Below are 25,986 nucleotides of genomic sequence, written 5' to 3'. Positions count from 1 at the left end.
TGCCACATGGACAAACAAATTTGTACGGCAACGCGTGTGTCACACTCTTATGGATTGTCAGCATCTAGGGGGTTGAGGCTATCAAAATGTCAAGTTCATAGGGGTATTAAGGACCACGTAAAGTTTAAGGGGAACTAAATAAAAGTTGTCAATTCAACGGGGTCCCGAACTATTCTGCATAAGTAGTTCAATCTCTTTAATGGAACTTTAGAAATCAAATCTAAAGTTTTTCTATCTTTCAAATGTGACTTCAAAAATTTGAATCTTTAGTAATTCAATCTCTTCAATTCAACTTCAAATCTTAAGTTCTTAAACATAAACCTGTTTTTCGAATTTCAACAATCCAACACACGATTCATTGCTCAAATCTACTCCAAATGAGATCAAGTTTGAAAATAACTTTTAAATATCATAAAGAACAAACATCAATCATCAAATTGTCAAAACAACAACAAATTTAACAAACAATTTTGCAACTAAGAAGAAGAAAAAAGCAGTGGTGAAGAAGAAGAGAAAAATATATGTATCTAAAATTATTTAAAATTGGGTATCAGTTAAACTTTTTTTTAAAGTGGATACAAATTCAATGGAGAGCGCAAAACTCGGCGCCACGAGAAAATTTTACACTTAAATGTAGTGATAATTTAAGTTATATCCAGTGACTGAACTGCAATCAAGCATTTATGTTAACAATCTGGTAATCATAATCTTTTGGAATAGTCAAATTAAAGCAGATTAAATTGAAAACAAGACATTGTTCCTCTGCTTTTAAATCCTATTCTTTCACAAGAAAGATTACGTTAGTCAAGAATGAAGAAAAAGAATAAGTCGGAGACAACGGTGAATGTCGAGATTCATGAGGGGCAAGTAATTACTACTTGTAGTTCACAGGTGCCTGACTAACAGAAGTGGAAAGACGTGTGGCTAAACTATCAACTTTGGCTGGCACTATATTGAGATAGACATGTAACTCATGATGACACCCTTTATTCAATGTTGGTAGTTAATTGTTGGCTTCAACATGATACAGGAGCTCTCTTCTATTTTCTCTTTTATAAAATATATAATATATATAATTATTCAATATTCGAGCAATTAAGCTGATTCATTTAAATTCCTGTTAGATAAAAATACAAAATAGTAAAGTTTAATGTGTACTTTATTATAAAGTTTATCATTCAAAAATCTTGATGGTTTTAATTTAAGGTGAAGAGATATTAACTCTCTCACTATACATATATACTCGTTGATATATGTTGTGTTTTGATATCTAAATCTAAACGGGAAGGCAAGACAGATACTTCAGAAACTTCTCTGTGGTTCCATTCATTTTTGCTTCTTTATTTTTAGACACAGGGGGCCTAATTCTGTGGCCATTCTTTCTTCCACACTTCATAGCAAACAGCTCATAAAATCCTAACTGTTACCTAAATTGTTAAGAAATAGTACTTCATATACCCTTAGGTGGTCCAGTTTTTATTAATTTCATCATGTGCAAAGTCTTTTTCTTTCCGCTGCTTGATGTATTCGACTGTCCTATAAATAAATTTCCTCGTTAGGTGAAAGCGAAGAAACACACAATGACAAACGAGCCACTAATGTATGTTTTTTTTCCTAATGAAAGATCATTGTCTGCTAATCCGATCCAAAAATTCAAACAAATCATTATTTTGAGAAAGTGATAATGTCTCTATAAAATTCTTCTGTTTTTATATATTCTCCTTTCATTCTTTATCAAATTTCTAACATCTGATACTGCATATATAATGAGTTTCAAGAATATCAATGGCTAATTATATAACATGTGAGTTCGATTTTATCATTCCCATGGCTTGACTTCCTTCCTGGTTGTTTGATACATGTGGATCTTTCGAATTGGACATCTCCAGAAGGATTAACGAGGAATAAAAATCTTACCTCCATTTGAAAGAAGGATCAACGAAAAATATGCATTTTCATTAGTATGAGTGATTTTGTGTAGTAATATTAAATTGCAAACCAAAAACAAAAGAAAACCAAGCTATATTAAAGTAATGATAGAGGATACGAAATCACATCAAGTTATTTAAAGCAATATTTAAACAAATGAAACGACTTTCTAGATGCAAATTAAAGAATTTCAAGTAAAGCAAGAAGAAGACGTGAGCCAGACAAGAATTATTCAGATCGTTTGAACCAAATTTAGAAATTAGAGGATATATCAAATCATATCAAGTTTCAGAAGGGTCCAAATTATTCTTTCCCGCATCGTGACGAGTTACTCTTTAACAAGAAAAATATCACTCTGAAAATTGTGAATAGATATCGAAACTTCATACGCAAGGAATAGGGGAAAGCGTGATGCATGAATCTCTCCCGTATACTTGACATCTGTAACAGACAGTTTGTAATAGCACACTTATATATTATGATCCATCGGATTGATCATTTCGTTTCTTTACTATATATTTTTCTAATAAGATATATTACGATTCTTCAAATCTAGATTTATTTTTAGATAAAAACATTTTAAGCTTCCGTCAAACAAATAACTTCAAATTTTTTTCAACAACAAATAACATCAACTCAATTAGTGATATGGTGGAGCCTGGTACAATTCCCAACGGAAAATACTTGTACGATGAGTAATTAACGTTCAGAATTAATATTATTATGCTCGAAATGGGATCAAAATTTTGCTACATGACCAAGAATGGCAGACTATTATAAATCATATACTTTATCTCTGTTATCAGCAACATACTGCAGTTACTGAAAAATAATCTGTACGTCAGGTAAGAATATACAAAAATTAATCAAAAGACCAAAAATTTATCAACTGTGGTGGGGTAATTTATTCCTTCGACCCCCGCCTCTTTATTCCTATTTTCATCACCATCGTTAGCTTGAGAACTTTTTTTGCAGTGCGCATCATCTTCCTCCTCTTCAACTTTAAACACTCCCTGTACAAATAACTCCACATCAATATCTTCATTTCCCTCTATAATATTCACATTCTCATCAGACGGCACAGGGATAAACGGTGGCCTGGGAAGTTGCACAATCAAATCCCAGTTTATAGATTTGAAAAAATCATGACCTTTGATTTCATCCACAGAGATCCTCTGCTTCGGATCCCTTTCAAGTAACTTCCTTATCAAGTCTCTTAACGACGTCGCTTCGCCAACTAAATCAGGCACCTTCGACAGTATTCGATAAAACGTTTCCTTCCGATTTGAACCCCTAAACGGCGTCGTCCCGTACAGCATCTCGTACAATACAACTCCTAAACACCACCAGTCCACAGAGAAATCGTGGCCGTTGCCTAAGATGATCTCCGGTGCCAAATACTCTTCGGTTCCGACGAACGAATTCGACTTTTCGGTCGCGTCGAATTCTAGACTCGCCGAGTCAGGAGCGAGTCGAGCCGAGTGAATCGAATCATCTGGAGAGATTCCCGAGTTGCAACATTTGTTCAAAGGAGAAAACCGATTCTTCTTCTTGCTCTTCAACGCAGTTTGCTCCGATCGTTGAGGAAGCTTGGCTGTTTTTGTTTGTCGAATTTCTGGAGTTTTAGGTGAAAGTTTGGTAGAGAGATCGAAGTCGATTAGCATTATGTGACCGTTCTCTTGGATCATCACATTTTCTGGCTTCAAATCTCTATATACAATCCCTAATCCATGTAGATACTCCAATGCTAGCACTAACTCTGCCGCATAGAATCTGAAAATTCAAACAACATTTAATTTTACATCAAAAACATGTTTACAAACAGAATTCACCTGAAGAATTTGCTTTTGCAATTCATACAATTTAATATGCAAATAGAGACAGAATCACAGAAATCGACTGACCTTATAGTATCATCGGAGAACATTTTTTCAGTTTGTTTTTTCCGGAGAGAATTGAGATCACCTCCTGGACAATAATCAATGGCATATCCAACAATCTTATCCGTCGATACAACTCCTCTGAGTTTAGGCAGAAGCGGATGTTGAAAACAACTGAGCACGTCACGTTCGAGGCAAATTCTTCTATATTCACTGTCATCGCTGTTTCCACTGGCCTTTTTCTTCTCAATTGAAGCTCTCAAAATAGATTTCAAAGCAAGCAACTCACCGTCCTCTGTTTGAACCAAAAACACCACTCCTTTGGCTCCGCGGCCAAGGGCGGAAATTACCTTCAGACTCCGCAGTTCTATGGAGGGAACCTCTGGCTTCTCATAGTTGTCTCCGTCGTTCATGGCGGAGGTGGCCACAACGAACGATCAGAGTAATTTGTTGCACAAAATCTGGATATGCTGAAGTTTTAATTCTTAAACTGTATGGTTTAAAGTGTAAATTTGAGAATCTTCGGACTTTATTTTCTCGAGCAACATAGAAACTTTTGAGTCTACGAGACTTTTATATATAGGGTGAGACTTTTGAGCTATAAACAATCTTGAATGAAGTATTAAAAGATGCCCTTTATTTCCTCCTTGCGGAAGAAGATTGAGAGTGAGAATGTGGTTTTTTTATTCAACTATTTTAATTTTGTTTCAATTAAAGTAAAGTAGTATAGGTAATAATGTATGGTGGTCACGACAGTCAAAGACTTCGGGCGCAAGTTCGATTACGGTGTGGTATTCTAGAAGCCCATGTCACGGTTAACGGACTTTCCTCACCCTCTTTCCAAAATCGTATATATTACACGAGTATATTCATGGTATTATACTTCCTCATCCCGAATAGGATAATTATAGAGTAAGAATTTGAATATGAGAATCAATGCATCTATTTTTGGTATACATTTGACTCTTTGATTTTTATTTTTTTATAAACACAGATTAAATACTTTGGAGAAGGCGTAATAGTATTTGTATACGGTCAAAACCGAGGTTTGTCCTTCGTATGATTAATCGAGATTGGAACATGATGGTCCAAGGTTCATCATTGTAATATCGAGTCATGGTGCGAAGAATATGTTGTCGAGCTCGAGACCCAGAGACCGATCAAGATCGAGGTCGGTCAAGATCGAGCTCGAAGACTCAGAGACCGATCAAGATCGAGATCGGCAATGATCAAGATCGAGCCAAGAAACAAAAAAGTCATTACAGCCGCAATTAGGGGGAGAATCTCGGCGAAAATCACGGCACGTATTAAGAAGAGGCCGATTAATTAGCATATCATGAGAGTCCTTACTGTATTTAGAATTGTATCAAGAGTAGGACTCCCCTACTATATAAAGGGGGTCTGATCATTTGTAAAGGGGCTCTCAGACAGTAAAAAAGCAATATACTACTCTTTTCTCAAGGTTCTCAATACTACTCTGCTTATATTTTCTTTGTTGTTTCATTTGGTTCGAGGGCCCAAGCTACATATCTCATTTGGTTTGTTTTTATTTTTCTTTACAGTCAATTTCAATATCAGTTTGTATATTTTCTCGGTTTGTGCCAAGTAAAATCACGTATCCTTAAAACCACATATAAATTTAATTGTTATCCATTTTTAGGGTAAACAGTTTGGCGCCCACCATGGGGCTAAGGACAATAGTGATTGCCTCGTGTTAATTTTCATATCACACACTGCTTTACACTTGTTCTTGTAAGCATTTTTTATTCCAGGATCAGCATGTCGAACTCTCAAGCAGTACCCACACACATTGATAACGGCCTTTGGTTGTCATGGCAAAAACGACAACGTAACTGCCCCAGGAAACAAATTGCTTCCAGTTGACCTCAACAGAGTACCAGACCCCATCGACGTCAATTCCCATATTGCCCTGAATGCAAATCTGGGTGTCGACCCCGAAAACAGCGTCCGCAGAAGCGTTTAATCAGTCGGTCAGAACTCACAGGGCGGCGAAGAAGGCGGAATCAGCCTTCAAATAATATTCGAAATGCTGCAGGCTCAACAAGCTGCAATAGCACAACTTCAAAATCAGAACCACGCACCGAGTAGGGTCGAACCCGAGCCATCACAGAAAATTGTTCACAGGGTCGAACCAGTGCTGGGGAGGTCAAATGGGAGTGAGTCAGGAACCGACCCCACTATCTTGAAAATGTTCGAGGAGCTGACAAAGAGAATTGAATCGGGGGAGAAGAAGATTGAAGTGAATGACAAAAAAATAGAAACATATAACTCCCGAGTTGATCAAATTCCGAGAGCTCCACCGATTTTTAAAGGTTTGGATTCAAAGAAGTTCGTACAAAAGCCCTTCTCTCGAGCGCAGCTCCTAAGCCCATTCCAAAAAAAATTTGCATGCCAGAACATTTGGTTTACTAGGCGTTGATAAGTTGCACCATCATTTTTTAGACCGAATGGCATTACATTATAACAGTAGGTATCGTACTTAGTGATAAACGAGGTTTTTTCCTAATCCTCCGGGTTCCTCTGTATCTGGTTGTACCCGGAGTAGGCATCGATCATAAGATCGATATTTTGCAAAGAAAAAGAATCCTTGGGGCATTCTTTATTCAGATGTTTATAATCTATACACATTCTAATTTTGTTTCCCTTCTTAGGGACTACCACTACGTTTGCTAACCATTCAGGGTACTTTACTTCCCGAATGGATCCTATTTTGAAAAGTTTGGTTACCTTGTCCTTGATGAAGGCATGTTTAACCTCGGACTAGGGACTTCTTTTTTACTTTACCGGGCAGAATTTAGGGTCCAGGCTTAATTTGTGAGTGGTAATTTCTGGTGGAATCCCTGTCATATCGATATGGGACCATGCAAAGCAATTCATGTTAGCTTTAAGGAAATGAATAAGTTTTTTCCTAAGCTCGGTGGTTAGCCCCGTGCCCAGGTATACCTTTCGTTCGGGTTGACGCTTGGCCTGTGTGATTTGTTCCAGCTCTTCGACCGTTGACTTGGTGGAATCGGAGTCATCGAGAACTACGAAGGATCGAGGGATCCAGTAGCTGTCATCTTCGTCGAACCCTTGCTCTTGCAATTGGGTCGAGGCCGATATCAGTGGTTGCTATTTGGCCTCCTGCTTTCCCTTCGATCCCTTCCTTGATGAGAGTGCCGATACTGGTATTACTTCATCGACTGAAAATATTTCCTTGGCAGCGGGTTGCTCCCCGTAGACTGTTTTAACTCCCTCCGACGTCGGGAACTTCAAAACTTGGTGAAGGGTCGAGGGCACTACCCTCATGTTATGGATCCAAGGCCTTCCAAGCAGGGCGTTGTACCTTATGTCACCATCGATCACATGGAACTTAGTTTCTTGGATGGTCCTGGCCACGTTCATTCACAAAGTAATTTTACCCTTGGTGGTTTCGCTTGCCATGTTGAAGCCGTTAAGTACTCGGGCTGCGGGCACAATTTGATCTTGTAAGCTGAGTTGTTCTATGACCCTCGATCGAATAATGTTGGACGAGCTACCTGAATCAATCAAAACACGTTTAACTTGAATTTTATTCATAAGGACAGATATAACCAGTGCGTCGTTGTGGGGGTTGTAAGATCCCCTCTACATCCTCGTCACTGAAAGATAAGGTCCCTTCTAGTACGTAATCTCGAGTCCGCTTTTCCCTCGTGATCGACACATTGGTGCATTTGAATACGGGCCCCTGAGGAATATCGACCCCTCTAACAATTATATGGATCACGTGCTGCGGCTCTTCTTGCTCATTCTGTCTGTTTGATTCTCTATTCTTGAAATGGTTTTTAGCCCGATCGCTTAAGAATTCTTGAAGATGCTCTTCGTTGAACAAACATGCCACCTCCTCCCTCAGCTGTCTGCAATCTTCTGTTCTATGACCATGATATTTGCACATTTGATTAGGATTTCTCTCGGCCAGATCAGTCTGTAGAGGTCGGGGCCACCTGGTGTCTTTGATGCGCCCAATGGCCAATACAATAACTGATGCATCAATGTTGAAGTTGTATTCTGATAGTCGTGGTGCTTCTTTGGGTTCGACATTTCTGTTGAAACCACTTTTACTCATGAGCCCTCGAGAGCTCTGTCCTCGATCATTTCGACACTGGATTTGCGTCCAGGCCTGCTGTTTCTCCGATCTCCACCGTATGGCTGATATCGATCTTTGTATAACCGTGGTTCCCGGTCAATATCCCTTTTAACTCTGTCGATGGTCCTGTTTGGATAAACGAACACGGATGGAGTCCCCAACTGGTCATCCTCGACCATAATCTTTGACTGGTATCGATTATGCACGTCAGCCCAGGTTACAGCTGGATATTCGATCAAGTTCTGCTTCAACTGTTGTGAGGCTACCAAACTTCGTATGTTTAGGCCTTGAGTGAAAGCCTGAATGGCCCAATCGTCGGCGACTGGGGGCAGATCCATGCGCTCCATTTGGAATCGAGATACAAACTCTCTAAGCATCTCATTGTCTTTCTGTTTTACTTTGAAGAGGTCCGACTTTCTAGTCTCGACCTTTATCGCTCCGGCGTGCGCTTTGACGAAGGAATCTACGAGCATGGCAAAGAATCAATGGAGTTAGGTGATAAATTATGGTACCATATCATTGCCCCCTTTGATAAAATTTCTCCAAATTTCTTCAGCAGTACGGATTCAATCTCACCGTCCTCTAGATCGTTCCCCTTTATTGCGCATGTGTAAGAAGTGACATGCTCGTTGGGGTCGGTAGTTCCATTATACTTGCAAAGAACAAATAGGAAAATCAATGGAAGTTTATATTGATGATATGTTAATTAAGTCCCTACGAGCAGAGGACCATTAAAGCATTTGCAGGAAACTTTTGATATATTAAGGAAGTACAATATTAAGCTTAACTCCGAAAAGTGTGCGTTCGGAGTTGGCTCGGGCAAGTTTCTAGGTTTCATGGTGTCCAACAGGGGAATCGAGATCAACCCCGATAAAATCAAAGCTATCGATGATATCACGATAGTGGATAATATAAAGGTCGTGCAGAGGCTGACGGGGCGGATAGCCTCCATAGGACGATTCATTTCAAGATCCTCGGATAGGAGCCACCGATTCTTCTCGCTGCTTAAGAAGAAGAGCAATTTTGCATGGACTCCAGAATGCCAGCAAGCCTTAGAGGAACTAAAGAGGTATTTATCGATCCCGCCGCTGCTTCATACCTCGAAAGTAGACGAACAACTTTACCTATACTTGGCTGTCTCGGAGATTGCAGTAAGTGGAGTCCTGGTCCGAGAAGAACAAGGTACGAAATTCCCTGTCTATTATATTAGTCGAACCTTAGGTGAGGCCGAAACTAGATATCCACACTTAGAAAAATTAGCGCTTTCTTTAATAAGCGCCTTTAGGAAACTAAAACTGTATTTCCAATGTCATCTAATGTGTGTTATAACAACTTATCCTCTTTGAAATGTTTTTCATAAACCCGAGCTTTCGGGTCGATTGGCCAAATGGGCCGTAGAAATTAGTGGGTACGATATTGAGTATCGATCCTGAACCGCCATCAAGTTTCAAATCTTAGCTGACTTTACCCTGCCCTCATACTCGAGGTTAAAAAAGAACTACTGATAAAATTGGGTACATCTTCGGGAGTCTGGACCCTCTTTACGGATGGTGCTTCAAACACGAAGGGGTCCGGACTAGGCATCGTGCTAAAATCACCCATAGGTAATGTAGTAAGACAGTCTATCAGAACTACAAAATTGACTAACAATGAGACCGAGTATGAGGCCATGATTGCAGGTCTCGAACTAGCTAAAAGCTTGGGAGCGGAGGTCATAGAAGCTAAGTGTGATTCCCTCCTCATGGTAAACCAAGTTAACGGGACTTTTGAAGTCCGAGAAGACCGAATGCAGAGGTAATTGGATAAACTACAGGTGACTCTACATCGATTTAAGGAATGGACCTTGCAACATGTACCTCGAGAACAGAACAATGAGGCTGACGCTCTTGCAAACTTAGGTTCATCGGTCGAGGATGACGAACTCAACTCGGGGACTGCCGTACAACTCATGAGATCGGTAATCGAAGAAGGTCAAGCTGAGATAAACTCCACGAGTTTAACCTGGGATTGGAGAAACAAGTACATAGAGTACTTAAAGAACGGGAAGCTTCCATCGGATCCAAAGGAGTCAAGAACTCTATGCACAAAGGCAGCACGGTTCACTTTGTCCGAAAATGGAACGATGTTTAGAAGGATGTTCGATGGACCGTTGGCAATATGTTTGGGACCAGGAGATACCGACTACATCCTACGAGAAGTTCACGAGGGCACTTGTGGAAATCATTCTGGTGCCAAATCACTGGTCCACAAAGTAATCAGAGCAGGGTACTATTGGACCGATATGGAGAAGGATGCAAGGGAGTTCGTTCGAAAAGGCATGCGCCCATGATTCATCAACCCGGGGAACTACTACACTCGGTCCTCTCCCCATGGCCCTTCATGAATTGGGGAATGGACATCGTTGGCCCTCTCCCGTTGGCCCCAGATAAAGTTCAATTTATTTTGTTTATGACTGATTATTTCTCTAAATAGGTTGAAGCACATGCTTTTGAGAAAGTCAGAGAAAAAGAAGTCATAGACTTCATTTGGGACCACATCATATGTCGATTCGGGATACCCTCCGAGATTGACTGTGATAATAGAAAATAATTCATCGACAGCGAAGTAACTAAATTTCTCGAGGATCACAAAATCAAAAGGATCCTATCAACACCTTATCTTCCCAGCGGGAACGAACAAGCTGAGTCGACCAACAAAACCATCATCCAAAATCTTAAGAAGAGATTGACCGATGCCAAAGGAAAATGGAGAGAAATACTACCCGAGTTTCTATGGGCATACCACACAACATTGAAATCCAGTACCGGAGCGACACCATTCTCATTAGTTTACGGCGCCGAAGCTCTGATCCCGGTCGAGGTCGGAGAACCTAGCATCAGGTTTCGATATGCAACACAGGAGTCAAATAACGAGGCCATGCATACGAGCTTAGAATTGTTGGACGAAAGACGCGAAGCTGCTCTCGTCCGATTGGCCGCCCAAAAACAGCGAATCGAAAGATACTACAATCGAAGAGCCAATTTTGACACTTTAACATCGGGGACTTGGTGCTAAGAAAATTAACCCTCAACACCAGAAATCCGAATGAAGGAAAACTGGGTCGGAACTGGGAAGGACCGTACCAGGTTCTGGAAATCATCGGAAAAGGATCCTACAAGCTCGGCATTATAAATGGCGAACAAGTGCCGAGTAATTGGAACGTATTGCACCTAAAATGATACTACTGCTAAGGTACGGCCCTTTCCATTTTTATTTATATTTTAAAACTAACCCTTGCAGGTGTTTGACCAGGAACAGTGAGGGATTCTTCGACACGAAGCCTTTAGGTCTGAAAGCACGCGTTGAACTCTTTTTCCCTTAGACCGGTTTTGTCCCAAATGGGTTTTCCGGCGAGTTTTTTAATGAGGCAACCATTGATCGTGCTAACTTAGAATAATTCAACAGTATCCGAGGTTTCTTTACAATCAACCTCGAACACTGGGGGGCATTGCCGCATTGACCTCGAATGTCAACTTTGATATGAAGAAGTTACTTCATGGCAGCAGGGTCTCGATAGGAAAAATTTTGTAAGGCTCAAACGGTCAAACGAACCATACCCGCATAGTTTGCTCGAGCCCTCGCACAAAATATGTACGCATGTATAATCATTTATAAAGAGAAGTATTTTTATTTATAATTCCATATTCTCTACCTATTATGTAAACATGCTTAAGGGCCGACTATAACCAGAGTTCGGATAATTACCTCCACGCTCGGGGACTGCCGTCCGAAAAATAAACGAGATCGAATTATTAAAACTCAGAGATCATAAGACCTTTTAGGCAACCCTCGATTTTTATAGGCCACGGCTAATTCACTCGGGGACTAACTCTTCGGGGAAAATAATCCCAAGGGGAAAATCCCGAACTAAATAGGCTACGACCGAATTAACACGGATCGAAAACGTCCGAATTTCATAACAAAACATGCCTTCAAATTCTTTCATAAACCGCTAAAAAAGGCTGCCCCCGGCAAAATCATAAAAGGCTTCGATAATATCAAGCCTCGAAAACTCTAATGAGTACAAAATTATTCGAACTCTTAAACGGTTCCTTATTTTGAGCCAAGGCATTATGAGTGTTTTTTGCAAATACAAATGATAAAAAAACTTGTTCAAGCCGAAAAGGGGAGAAAGCCATAAACAACCTTTCTTACAAAAGCCTAAGGGATACATTACTTCGAGTTCGAGCAAGCACTCACTCAATCGAAAAATCTAAGGACCGTACTAGTTCGGTTCTAATCAAATTGTCTAAACCCCGGACACAATTTTATGATAAGGCATTTTCAACCTTCGTAAAATACAGAAAAGCAAAGGAAAAACACAAGAATCAAAAAAGCAAGAAAAGCCTTATATATATATTCAAAAGATTTTTATAAAAGGTCGAATTGGCCCCAGAAAAGATACAAAAAAAAACAAGAAACCTAATATCCTAAGTGGCTTGGTCTTCATCGGAGGCTGCATCCTCGGGATTTTCTCCGTCCTCATATTCGCTCGAGCTCTCGGAGTCTTCCTCAGGGAAGGCCAGCCTTCAAGCTCTGGTTTCCTCCGCCTTGGAATTTTTAATTTCGGCCGCAACATCGAAGCCCTGAGCACTGATCTCCTCGAGAGCTTTCCTCCGAATGGGCCACTTTAGCATCAGCTCTTTTATTGGCCTCGGCCACCTCGGATCTGGCCAATTCAAGTTCATCGGCCAAGCCTGCCTTATCAGAAGTGGCCAAATCCAATCGATACTGAAGCTATTTAATCTTCTTGATCCGCATCGAGGCATTTTCTTCTACAGACCGAAGCTGGGTCTCAACCAACTCCAATTGCGCTTGTACGACCTCCTTTTTCAAAGCAAGGATGTCCATATTTTCTTTGAATTTTTCCGCCTCGGCCAGTAGCTCATCTACCTGCGAATTGAGCTGTTCGAGCCTCTATCGAACCTGCAAAATTGGATCGTTAGTGGTTATCTCCAATTCATCTTCACTATCGTGAAGAATTCGGAATACCTGCTCAGTCATAGCCATTTACTCATGCTCATCTCGATCCGTTGCCAAATTTGTCCGAAGTTTCTCACTAAGATGTTTGTAGGAGTCACTCTTCTCAGTGAGGTTCCGAACTTCGGCCTCATGCTCTTCCCAGATTCGGAGGAAAGCCTCGTGATGCAACACCGAGGCCTACAAACATGGAAAAAGATGTTAGAATTATCTACAACCCTAAGTGTAAAAGAATCGGCAGAGATACCATCGAAATTACCTGATTCAGAGCATGTTGAGCCTCGTTGAAAAGGCAAGCGGGTCCTACCGCATTCATCATGGTTTTATCCTCTTCGGTCACCAAGGACCGAAGGTAACTAGAAATACCCGCAGGGGGGAGAAAAATTCGAGCATCCTCCGGGATGGAGAGCACTATCTTTCACTTGAGATCGGGATTAGCACTCAGGGCCGGGAATCGGTCCACCAGTTTTGGAACCGATGAAGACCCGGTAGAGCCTGACCATGATGCTTTCTTCGGCACCGGTAATCCGCCGAACCCGATAATCGCCTCCAAGGCAACTGACTCGAGCCCATCCAAAAAATCGTGGATGTCGGTCGACTCCTGAATACCCTCGTAAGATCGACCTTCCAACATGTTGGCCTCACGAATCATAGCATCCAAAATATGAAGGGATCCGCTAATGTCGATTACCTCGAGATCGTCCCTCGAAATATCTTCTGCTTCCCGAAGAATCTTGCCCTCGGTCTCTCCTTCAACCATCTCAGCTTGAGATGAGATAATCTTGGATTTTCCTTGTTCAGGAATTATGCCCAGGTTTCCCTTATCTACCTCCAACGATTCGGAGGATTGTTGTATCATAACATTAGCCTGTATACAGGCTATTTCCTCTTCTCCTTCCTCGGGCTCATCCCTTAATCGGCGGATCAAATCCGGAGGCATGATACCGGAGTCCCCTTGGGCTTGCGAGATTTCTTCGCCGGTTTTTTCTTTTTTGAGACCAGGGAACTCGGTGCATCTTTTCTCTTCTTCTCTTTAACCTAGTTCGGGGCAGGGACCTCTTCATAACCAGATGGGGGCCTTATGGCAACATCCTTACCAAGCCCTACAAAGGAAAAAAAGGGGGTAAGTAAGCGAAGAAGAACAAATAACAAACAAACTAAGAAAGAGACTTACCATGACTGTGGGCCTCCAATTGACCCTTTGATAGTTTCACCCAAGCACGCTCGGAGTACGGTCTCTGCAACACCAAACCTTCAACCCATTGTTTAAGACCCGAAATCGGTTCCGGCATCCGATCCAAAGCTGTAACAAGAAAAAAAAAAAGATCAAAAAAATGAATGGCAGTCACAAATTGAAGCACTCGAAGGGAAATAAGTACTCACGGTTCATATTCCATTTCTCATGAAACGACATATTTTAACTCAAACAAATCGGCTCATCCAGCCCCGATCACGAGTCTCGTCTATACTCGAGAACTGCGCTTTGGTGGCTTGGCGAGCAAGCTTGATTAACCCTCCTCGATAGAGTCGGGGACTATAAAGGTGCATGAGATGATCGAGGGTGAAAGGACACCCCTCGATTTTGATTGAGAAGAATCGAAGAAGAATCACTATTCTCCCAAAAGAAAGGTGGATTTGGCCAAGGGTCACGTCGTATCTCTTACAAAAGGCGACGATGACAGGGTCTAATGAACCCAACGTGAAAAGGATAAGTATAAACACTTAAGAACCATTTCACGTGCGTAGTAATTGATTCTTCAGGCGATGGGACTACCACGTGCTTGTCGCCCCAGTTGAATTCCTATTTTACTTTATCGAGAATTTTCTCGGTGATTAAACATTGGTACCTCGAGATCGGCTCACATCGTCCCGGTACCGAAAAAAGTTTTTCAACTTTAAAATCGATGACAGTTGAGCACCCTACCAGAACGAATTCCTCAGGGCGAGGCTCCACCGCATCCTCACCGTCGGCGGGTCGTGATGAAGAAGCGGCCTCTTTTTGCGTCACTATTTTGGAGGTTTTCGCCATTGATGAACAAAGGGAACGAGAATTAGGGTTGTATGCGATGTAAAATGTATGAAGCAAAGGGATTTTTTGAAGAAGATGCAAGAGTAGAGAAAAAGCTTTTGAGTGAAAAGTTTGTATGAGAATGAAAGTGTGAATATTTATAGCCCGATGATGACGGTTCAGAACCGGTAGTGGCCGACCAACGACTCATAGGCATTTAATGCCTTGGTAACTGGACCGACGGGACGTTTGTTACATACGTTATAATCGGGCTCGTCGCTGACATCATCATCCACCAAGTCGGAGTCCGAAAATTCATATCGTTTCTCATCATCTTCTTTCCGAGAAACGAGGGGACTATCTGTATATGGTCAAAACTAAGTTTTGCCCTTCATATGGTTAATCGAGATTGGAACATGATGGTCCAAGGTTCATCATTGTAATATCGAGCCATGGTGCGAAGAATATGTTGTCTAGCTCGAGATCCAGAGACCGATCAAGATCGAGATCGGCCAGGATCAAGATCGAGCCAAGAAACAAAAAAGCCGTTACAGCCGCAATTCGGGGGAGAATCTCAGCGAAAATCACGGCACGTATCAAGAAGAGGCCGATTAATTAGTCTATCATGAGAGTCCTTACTATATTTAGAATTGTATCAAGAGTAGGACTCCCCTACTATATAAAGAGAGGTCTGATCATTTGTAAAGGGGCTCTCAGACAGTAAAAACAGTAATATACTACTCTTTTCTCAAGGTTCTCAATACTCTGTTACTCTACTTATATTTCCTTTGTTGTTTCATTTGGTTCGAGGGTCCAAGCTACATATCTCATTTGGTTTGCTTTAATTTTTCTTTGCAGTCAATTTCAATATCAGTTTGCATATTTTCTCGGTTTGTGCCAAATAAAATTACGTGTCCTTAAAATCACATATAAATTCAATTGTTATCCGTTTTTAGGGTAAATAGTATTACAACTTACAGATTTTATATAGCTATAATAATTTAAAAAATAACTAATAGATTGTTAAAAAAACTGTTTGCTGGAATGGATTGTACTATGTCTTCCTCTTTCGAGTAAATGATAGCTAATAGTTCTGGTACTGGCCTCACCTATTTAGTGCTGTTGAACTTTGGTATTGGCCTAACCTATATTAACCAAACATCATTGCTCAGACCTTCTCTTTTATTTCAAGTATATCCACACGGACTGCTCTTTTTTTTCTTGGTTAAGAAAATAGATATGCAAGGTAGTATATGACGATTTTTTTATTTTAAGAGTGTCAAGGTATATTCTACCACTATTATAAAATTAATACATTATCTAATATAACTAAGTTTTTAAGACCCCGGATTCATTTAATCAATGAAATTTATGTTCGAAATTTGTATTTGGAAAAATGTTCTGCAAAAGTAAAACAGAAGCAGAAATAGGAGAAATAAAATGTTCCGAACATAATAGAAAACTGTGTTTCCGTAAGAAATTTAAAATTTTCACTATTGCCAAAGGTTGTTGAATTAATTCCTCCCACGATAGAATAGAACAACTATTTTATAATACCGGCAATAAAAATCACAGAATTTCACCGAACTCAACTGACGGCAGCAAACCACAATGGATACTTACGTTTTGCTTTTGAAAATTGTGCAATATGCAGAAGAGAGGGGAGAGGTTTTTCAGGTTTTCGGTGGTGAAAAATGAGGCACAAACTGTAAATTTATAGCCGACTGGTTCAAGTTGAAAAGGTATGAAGGTGCCTGTTGAAAATAAGGCAGTGTCTATTGTTGGCAGAAATATTTTAAATTTATATTACGAATTTGTTTGATCGCGAATGACCGATGGGAAAATATTGCCGGGAATTTTCGGGGAAAATTTCAGAAAAATAACGGAAAAGGAAAATAAATTTGGTCCAAAATTTTGATTAATCAATCAGTTGACCAAATTCGAAGCAGAGTGAGCGACGACGGCGACGCGTTGCTTGCTCTCTTCTCAACTTTTTAAGAGTTAGAAGAAGTGCTTCTATATATAAGTACAAGATTTTCTTCTTCATATCCAACAAGGGGCAAAGTTCCCTTGTAAAGGAACCAATTCAAAATTCATTTACCTCCATTTTCCCATTCAAGCCTTTCTTTAAAAAACCCCAACAATTTATGCTTTCGTACAGGGTAAAATTAGTTTATATTAAATACTCGAATGATGGCGTGGCACGTGAAATCGGAGGCACGTGGGAGATAAATTGAGTGAAAACCAAAACCGAGGACAATAACTTCGGTTGGTACCGGGTAGATCCCGATGGAAACACGACCAATGGAAGCAAGCAGAGATGTTGGTCACCGGATGATATTTAATGAAGAATATTTCTCAGTATTAAATATGCATCCGTTGTAGAGAATTTGGCATTCATGGTCTGCCGTTACATATTCATCAATGGCCCCATTTATTGTCATTTAAGAGGGACTTGATCCTATGATCTTGTTCCCTAGACATAGCTATAAATAATGGCGTGAACAGCCATTGTAACACACGAAATCTCTAGCAAAACTTATGCTATATTTTATTCCCAAGCTAAAGAATATAACTTTATTTTCTATCTAGTATTGTTCTCATCACTTTCTTCGAAAGCCTTGCTCCCGTAACCAGACTTGCTATTTCTTTCGATTTCAACACTAAGTCTTATTTTTTACTTTATTTATTTATCAAATCAGTTTGCTTGTCTATAAACCACACAACAAATTCAACTGTACCATTTTATGGGTAAACAGTTTGGCGCCCACCGTGGGGCTTAGACAACTGTGTAACTGAGTTGATCTTTGCGTCTATTACTAACTTGTTTGGTTCTTTGTTTCATAGAAAAAATTGAAACGAATGGCATCTAATGATGTCAACATCACACACAATGTTGAGGCATAAGAAAATTTGCGTCAACATGAGGATTCAATCAGTGACACCCGAAACGAGGGGAACGTAGAAACTCTGATCCATGGCGGGCAATATCCCCGACATATGCTGAAGACAACTCCCGATGACGCTGGGGATGAGCATGTTGCGAAAACAGTAAAGATTTTGAGAGAGCAGCAAAAGGCCTTTATGGGTTATCTCTCAAGGCAAGACCAGGTCATGAAGAACTAAAGCAGGCATTGTTAGGCGCTTCCAACAACACGAAAGGAACAGGCCATGTTCCTCTTGGCGCTCCCGCAAATCAAACACCTCAAAGAGTTGACAACAACACCCCAAGGGGTGAGATCGGCTTCGATGGATCTAGGGGGTCGACAACGGATCCGGTAATAACAACGAAAATGATCCCTTCGAAACCGAACTCATGAGATTCAAGAGGAAAATGAACGAGCGGATGGATCAGAGCGTGACAGAGTTCCACGCTCGAATGGACCAAATTTCGAGCACACCACCAGTGTTGAAGGTTTCAGACTCGAAGAAGTACACCCAATTGGTGTTCAAACTCAGCACAACACCAAAATTGATTTTGAAACGGTTCAAAATGCCATATATACTTAAGTATAATGGGACTTCAGACCCTTAAGAGCATATCACAACTTATACAATAACAGTGAAATGAAACGACTTGGCCCAACGTGAGGTTGAGTCGGTCCTACTGAAGAAATGCGGAGAAACCCTCACGAAGGGGGCCTTGAAAGAAAGCCTACTCGAGTTCCAAGAAACTACATGTGCGGATGTCCAAAACCGTTATGAATCAAAGATAATGATAGAAGATGATCAGCTCGGGTTCCCGGAAACAACCAAGGGTCGGGATCGAGAAACGAACAGGGATAACTCAAAAGATAATTTTGATGCACATCGGTGATCTTCTAAGGGTCGATTCTTGCCCTACGAGAGAGCTGCAGGACGCGGCAACAAAGGGTTTCGGTCAGCGAATAAGTTCGCCCCCAATAGAAGAACTGACCGCTGCCGAGACAACAGGTCATTGCAGGACAAAGAGGTATCGGGTTCTCGGGATTCCATTTATCTTAGGTTGTCAGAGTATAATTTCAATGTTAGCGTAGTGGAGCTAATATCATCAATGAGAAACATCAAGGAAGAACGGTTCCCGAGGCCGATGAGATCGGATCCCAGCCAGAGGGATCCTAATTTATGGTACGAATATCATGGAACTCATGGCCACCGAACTGGGGACTGTCGATATCTGCGCGAAGAGGTGGAAACGATGTTGAAGAAGGGCCATCTCAGCGAATTCTTAAGCAACCGGGCCAAGAACAATTACGGTCACAGCCGAGACAACACAGAACCCTCGAAGATAGGGGAAGACCCTCCTCGACTAACAATCAACATGATTTTGGGGGGGAACGAGATCAACGGTGTAACTTTCTCGGCAGTCAATAAGACAAAGGTATTAGTGACTCATAGCAAGAGACTCCAGGAAGTCGCCGAAGATGGCATTACCTTCACGGAAGATACCCTGGTAATTTCTCTTAACGTTCTAGATTTCAAGATTAAACGTGTTTTGGTTGACCCAGGAAGTTCAACCAACATTATTCAATGGAGGGTGTTGGAACAAGACAACCTTACCGGAAGCATCATTTTGGTAACAAAGCTCCTCGCCGGGTTCAACTTAACAAGTGTGACAACCCGGGGGAGATCTTGCTGCCCACGGATGCTAAAGGGGTCACGAAGACCACCTTATTTGAAGTGATGGACGGCGGAATGGTCTACAACATAATTCTCGGCAGGCCATGGCTATATGAGATGAAGGCTGTACCATCGACATATGACCAACTGCTGAAATGCCCAACTCTAGAGGGAATCTGTCACGATCTGAAATCCCAACCTCGGAGTTGTGATGGTGCCTAACATCCACTTGCTAGGAAAGCCGATGTGAGATAATTAATTAACCAATTTTAATAGTTAAAAACAAAATAATGATATTCAACGAGAAATAAATGCCAAATCTAACACAGTGCTAATATAATCCACGTGATAATAAATACTCCCAGAAATCTGGAGTCACAAGTACACGAGCAACTAGAAGTCTACAAACATAGTCTTAAATAAATACAATTGTTTAAAAGAGATAAACAATAAAATTGGGAAATGGAAGGGGACTTCAAGGTCTGTGAACGCCAGCAAATCTAATTTGAGTCTCCGTATGAAAATAATCTGAGTCGACGCACCTCAAGCACTGCTGGGACCAATACCAGTACCTGCACAAGAAGTGAAGAAGTGTAGTAAAAGTACAACCGATCCAATATACTCCATAATTGTCGAGCCTAACCTCGATGAGGTAGTGACGAGGCTATGATAAGATACATACGTAAATAAACGTGTACATGTATATATAAAGCAGCAAAATAACAAGAAAAATGATAAAGTACTAACCGGTAGGACACATGGTAAAAGGGGGAGATATAAATACGACAAGTATGAAATCACGAAATAACATTTTCCGAATTGAGCAACAATATAACCAAATAATCACCAAAACCGGAAATCAAATAAGATAATGATAAGAAAATGGCACGGCATCACCCTTCATGCTTTTACTCTCGTCCTCACCATGTAATATCATGAATATAATGGCAAAACATCACTCTTCATACTTTTACTCTCGTCCTCACCATGCAATAGTATGAATGTAAAGGCATGGCATCACCCTTCGTGCTTTTACTCTCATCCTCACTATGTAATATCATGAGTATAATGGTACGGCATCACCCTTCGTGTTTTTACTCTCAAACCTCACCATGTATGATGATGAATGCAAATGAGACACGGCAACACCCTTCGTGCTTTTCTCTTTTCCTCACCAAGCAACAATATATATTCAAATAATAAAACAAGGCGAGGAATAATTTCACTTCAAATATGGTGCCATGATATCAAACTTCAACTTCCAAAAATATTTAACATCTTTAAAATAACAATAAATACTAAACGAATAATTAAAGGAGTAATAATCTAACCTAAGCATGGATAACATAATTAACAAGACAATATAATTGAAAGAAATAATTTCCACCTACACGCTTTAACCCAAATGACAACGCATAGGTACTCGTCACCTCATATCTACGTTGTCCGCACACATAAATCATGTAGCAAATAGACCAACAAGTTCTAATCCCTCAAGTCAAGGTTAACCACGACACTTACCTCACTCTGCAACCAAATCAATGCTCAACCGCGGCTTTTCCTCTAGAATTAGCCTCAAAACCAATCAAATCTAACCAAATATAGTTCAAATAATTCAAAATAAGCTTTAGAAACTACCTAGTGAAAAATATTTAATCTTTAATGCATTTGGAAAAAGTCACTAAACGTCAACCCCGGGCCTACTTGGTCAAAACCCCATATTTGGACCAAAATCCAATTACCCATTCACCCCCGAGTCCGGTTAAGTGATTAGTTTCCAATTCCGACCTCAATTTGAGGTCTAAATCTCAATTTCTCAAAATTCCCAATTTCTACCTAAATCCCTAATTTCTACCATGCAAAATCAAAGATTAAAGGTTAAGATCAATGGGTGTTTATGGATAAATCCCGATTTGGGACTGTTTAAAAGACTGGGCGTCAGGTGTTCATCGCATTCGTGAGACACCTGTCGCGATCGCAAAGTATAGCGGCGTAAATGGCCTTCGCGTTCGCGGGAAACCCTTCTCTTTTGTGATGGCCTCACTCACTTGGCCTTCGCGTTTGCGATCCTAGGCTCGTGTTCGCGTAGAGTAACACCTGCCTCCCCCAAAATCCCCCTTAACCCATCGCGTTCGCGTATGTATGTTCGTGTTCGCGAAGGGTAATCCCTCTACTGCTCAGTGTTCATGGCCGGTTCACCGCATTCACGGAGAAGAATTCCGCCCATATCCCAGTTCCGCCTTCGTCATCGCGAGAGTTCCTTCGCGATCGCGTAGCACAGTTTATCAAACACCAGCAATAGCTGAAACCAGCTATCTGCAAAGTCCAAAACTGATCCATAGCTTATCCGAAACTCACCTGAGGCCCTCGAGCTCCAAACCAAACATGCACACAAGTGTAATAACATCATACAAACTCGCTCGCGCAATCAAAACACCAATATAACACCTAAAACTACGAATTGAACAGCAAAATGCACGAAATTTTCAGAGAAACTCAAGAACTTCCAAATTCACAATCAAGTGTCTGAATCCTATCAAATCAGCTCCGTTTTGCACCAAATTTTGCAGACAAGTTTTAATTAGTAAAATGAACCTATACTTCTTGGAACCAAAATCTGAACCCGGTAGCCATAAAGTCAACCTACGATCAAACTTTGAAATTCTTTAAACCTTCAAATTATTTGTTTTCAACAAATCACATAGAATCAAGATATGGACTTCCGAATTCAATTCTGGGCATACGTCCAAGTCCAAAATCACGATACGGACCTACCGGGATCGTCAAAATACTGATCCGGGATTGTTTACACAAAATATTGACCGTAGTCAACTCAAATAATTTTTAAAGCTAAAATTCATATTTTCTTCAATTTTTCACATAAAAAGTTTACGGAAAAATACACGGACTGGGCACGCAAATCAAGAAATACTAAACTGAGCTAATCGAGGTCTCGGAACACTGAAATAAGTGCTAGAACTCAGAATGACCTATTGGTCATCACATTCTCCACCTCTAAAGCAAACGTTCGTCCTCGAACGAACATAGAAAGGTATCAGGACTGGTGAAAAGGTGAGTGTATCTACTATGCATATCGGACTCGGACTCCCACGTAGCTACCTCGATCGGCTGACCTCTCCACTATACTCTAATAGAAGGATATATCTTAGACCTCAACTTCCAGACCTGCCGTGCTAGAATGGCGACCGGTTCCTCCTCGTAAGTCAAATCCTTGTCTAATTGGACTGAGCTGAAATCTAATACATGGGATGGATCGTCGTGATACTTCCGGAGCATGGAGACATGGAACACTAGGTGAACTGTAGATAATCTAGGTAGAAATGCAAGATTCTAGGTCACCTCACTAACTCTCTCAAGGATCTCAAGGGGTCCAATATACCTAGGACTTAACTTTCCCTTCTTTCCGAACTTCATCACACCCTTCATGGGTGAAATCCGGAGCAAAACTCTCTCTCCAACCATGAATTCAACATCACGAAATCTCCAATCGGCATAACTCTTCTGCCTAGACTGTGTTGTACGAAGTCGATCCTGAATCAACTTGACCTTTTCCAAGGCATCCTGAACCCAATCGGTACCCAACAATCGAGCCTCCCCCATCTCAAGCCAACCAACTAGAGAGCGACACCGCCTCCCATATATGGCCTCATAATGAGCTATCTGAATACTAGATTGGTAGTTATTGTTGTAGGCAAACTCCGCAAGCGGAAAGAACTGATCACAAGAACCCCTGAAATCCATAACACAGGTGCAAAGAATATCCTCCAATATTTGAATGGTTTCCTCGGACTGTCCGTCCGTATGGTGGTGTAATGATGTACTCAACTCAGGTATTGCTCCTAACTCGCTTTAAACGGCCCTCCAGAAGTGCGATGTGAATTTTGTGCCCCGATCATAAATAATGGACACTGGCACACCGTGAAGATGAACAATCTCGTGGATATAGATCTCAGCTAGCCGCTCTGAAGAATAAGTAGATGCCACCGGAATGAAGTGCACCGACTTGGCTAACCTATCCCTAATGACCCATACTGCGTCAAATTTATTCAAAGTTTGTGGGAGCCCAATAACGAAATCTACAGTAATACGTACCCACTTCCACTCGGGAATTTCAAGTCTCTGAAGCAAACTGCCAGGCCTCTGATACTCATCCTTCACCTTCTGGAAATTTCAAAACCGAGCCACAAACGCACTATGTAGGATCCTGAACCTGTGGGCAACACCAATACTAGGGCTATAGTCAAAGCAGTCTTGAGTTTATTAAAGCTCAACTCACACTCATCAGACCACCTGAATGGGGAACCCTTCTGGGTCAATCTTGTCACATTTCGCGTTTTCGTACGTTAAAGTTTTGTCGTAAGTGAATCGACGTAGACTCGGGAATGAGATTATTTTTGACGATATAAGCATTTATGTTATTTATAACAGGTGATAAGTAAGTGCCGTGAATGTTAGAGGGTAAATATATCAAAGAAGATGAGTTTCGTTGAAGGTTGTCAATTTGGGAGAAAATACGGTTTGAGCTATAATACCCAGTATTTATGGACTAGTGCCATACAAGATACCATATGACCATGATAGCAAGGTGTATAAAATTTGTTAAAAGTGATTAGTATTTTAAGTAAGTTGAGATAATTCTTAATTATGTGGATAATTTGGTGGTTAATTATTGGGGAGTATAAGCATTAACGTGGCAGCAAGTAGGGATTCAATATTGACAAGGCAAGTCTTGGAGCTAGGTGGCAAGATTAGAGAATTCTTTAGCCAAGTAATCCTAAAAGTGGGCCCCACCCACTTTGATAAAGAAATCACATCCCTACATCATTAATGGAAATGGAAATACTTGCTTAAGTTATGGATGGGAATTCTCCAAAACGAATTCATATGAACTCTTACGATGCCATAGTAGCGTGAATTGCACATTCTAAGGGAGCCCGATATAACCTTTCTCAAGAATATTATACGGATTTTCCCTACTTCAATCCGACGTTACATGTTTTATCATAAAAGACGTGTGTTAGAGGGATTATCAAGAGAATCGGCTCAGGTATGTTAAGGCTATACCTTCTTTTCTTTTGGCATGATCCAAGTAACGATATGTAAATGTAATGTTATTTCATAAATGGTTCTACTCTTAGTAACTAAGAAGGTCTACGTTGTTGATTCCTGTAACATGATATTCAAAGCATGTCTAAGTATGTTCCTAACTCTCTATTAAGGTATTCAATAAAGATGTTAATGTTTATAATGGTATTATATGCATCATCATTTACCACCGAGCTACGCCGGTTGGGTAGTTACACATTTACCACCGAGCTATGGCCGGTTGGGCAGTCATGCATTTACCGTCGCGCTACGACCGGTTGGGAAGTTACCATTGATCAGTTGGGCAGTTAACATCATGAGAATGATGTAATCAAAACTATTATATTGCAATTTTATTTATATATACGAGATGGGTCTTATTTTATATGTTATGGTACTCGGCGGCAAGTCAGAGGTTATAAGTTTACTCTTATCCGTCCCCGAGATAGTATCTTATTATTACGTTTCATTTCATTCTTACATACTCGGTACATTCTTCGTACTGATGTCCCTTTTTCTGGGGCGCTGTGATTCATGCCATACAGGTGTAGATAAGCGAGGTGAGGACCCTCCACTGTAGGCTGCCTCTAGATATCAGTTTTTCGTTGGTGAGCTCCACTTCTTTCTGGAGTATTGCCGAGTCACGTTCTATGTATGTTATTTAGATTTATGAGAAGGTCGGGAACCCTGTCACGACTTATATATTATGGTCATGTTTTCTTAGAGGTTTTGCAGACAGTGTATTTTGTATAGTTTTAGGTATGACATGTCAACGGCCTTGTCGGCCTCTATGTATCTATATAAATCTTTTTGAATTAGTTATGTGAGTTAAGGTCTAATATTGTTACTTATATATATATGTGGCCTATCATGGCCTGTGACGAGTCTTATAGTAAAGAAGGATAAGGTACGTGGCGCTCGGTCGATTAGGCACTGGGTGCCAGTCGTGGCCCTCCAATTTGGGTCGTGACAAACTTGGTATCAGAGCAGATTTTTCCTAGGGTTGCCTGCAAGCCGTGTCTAGTAGAGTCTTGTTTATAAATGTGCTGTGCACGACATTGTATAAACAGGAAACTACAGGGATTTTAGGGACCGGTTACCCTTCCTTCTTGATATTAGATCGTGAAATAGAGCAAAGTCGTAGGAAATAAAGCCTTTGACCTTTGAGTTGTTTTATATACACAGATATGCCTATGACCAAAAAAGCTACAGCTAGTCAGAACGGTAAAGCAGTACCTCCACCTATTGCTCATGATGAGGATATGGATATACGGAGTGCAGTACGGTTGTTGACTAGATTGGTAGCCGCTTAGGCTCAG

The 25,986-nt window shown here is 40.8% G+C and overlaps 2 protein-coding genes across 2 annotated transcripts; one reads left to right on the top strand and one right to left on the bottom strand.

The window, feature by feature from the left end:
• Positions 1-2,621: 2,621 nt before the first annotated feature.
• On the bottom strand, positions 2,622-4,517 carry LOC104098752 (serine/threonine-protein kinase OXI1-like). The gene is made up of 2 exons (XM_009605564.4): positions 3,834-4,517; positions 2,622-3,702 (listed from the first exon to the last, which is right to left on the bottom strand). Exons 1-2 carry the CDS (start codon positions 4,220-4,222, stop codon positions 2,796-2,798), a joined length of 1,296 nt encoding a protein of 431 aa, XP_009603859.1. The 5' UTR covers positions 4,223-4,517; the 3' UTR covers positions 2,622-2,795.
• Positions 4,518-18,995: 14,478 nt separating this feature from the next.
• LOC138909041 (uncharacterized) lies at positions 18,996-25,980 on the top strand. Its single transcript, XM_070200068.1, has 2 exons — positions 18,996-19,551; positions 25,853-25,980. The coding sequence occupies exons 1-2, from the start codon at positions 18,996-18,998 to the stop codon at positions 25,978-25,980; spliced, it is 684 nt and encodes a 227-aa protein (XP_070056169.1).
• The last annotated feature ends 6 nt before the right edge of the window (positions 25,981-25,986 follow it).

Source organism: Nicotiana tomentosiformis, chromosome 1 (genome assembly GCF_000390325.3).
Source record: "Nicotiana tomentosiformis chromosome 1, ASM39032v3, whole genome shotgun sequence".
In the NCBI taxonomy this organism is placed as follows: domain Eukaryota; kingdom Viridiplantae; phylum Streptophyta; class Magnoliopsida; order Solanales; family Solanaceae; genus Nicotiana; species Nicotiana tomentosiformis.
This window is presented reverse-complemented; position numbering and strand designations above follow the sequence as displayed.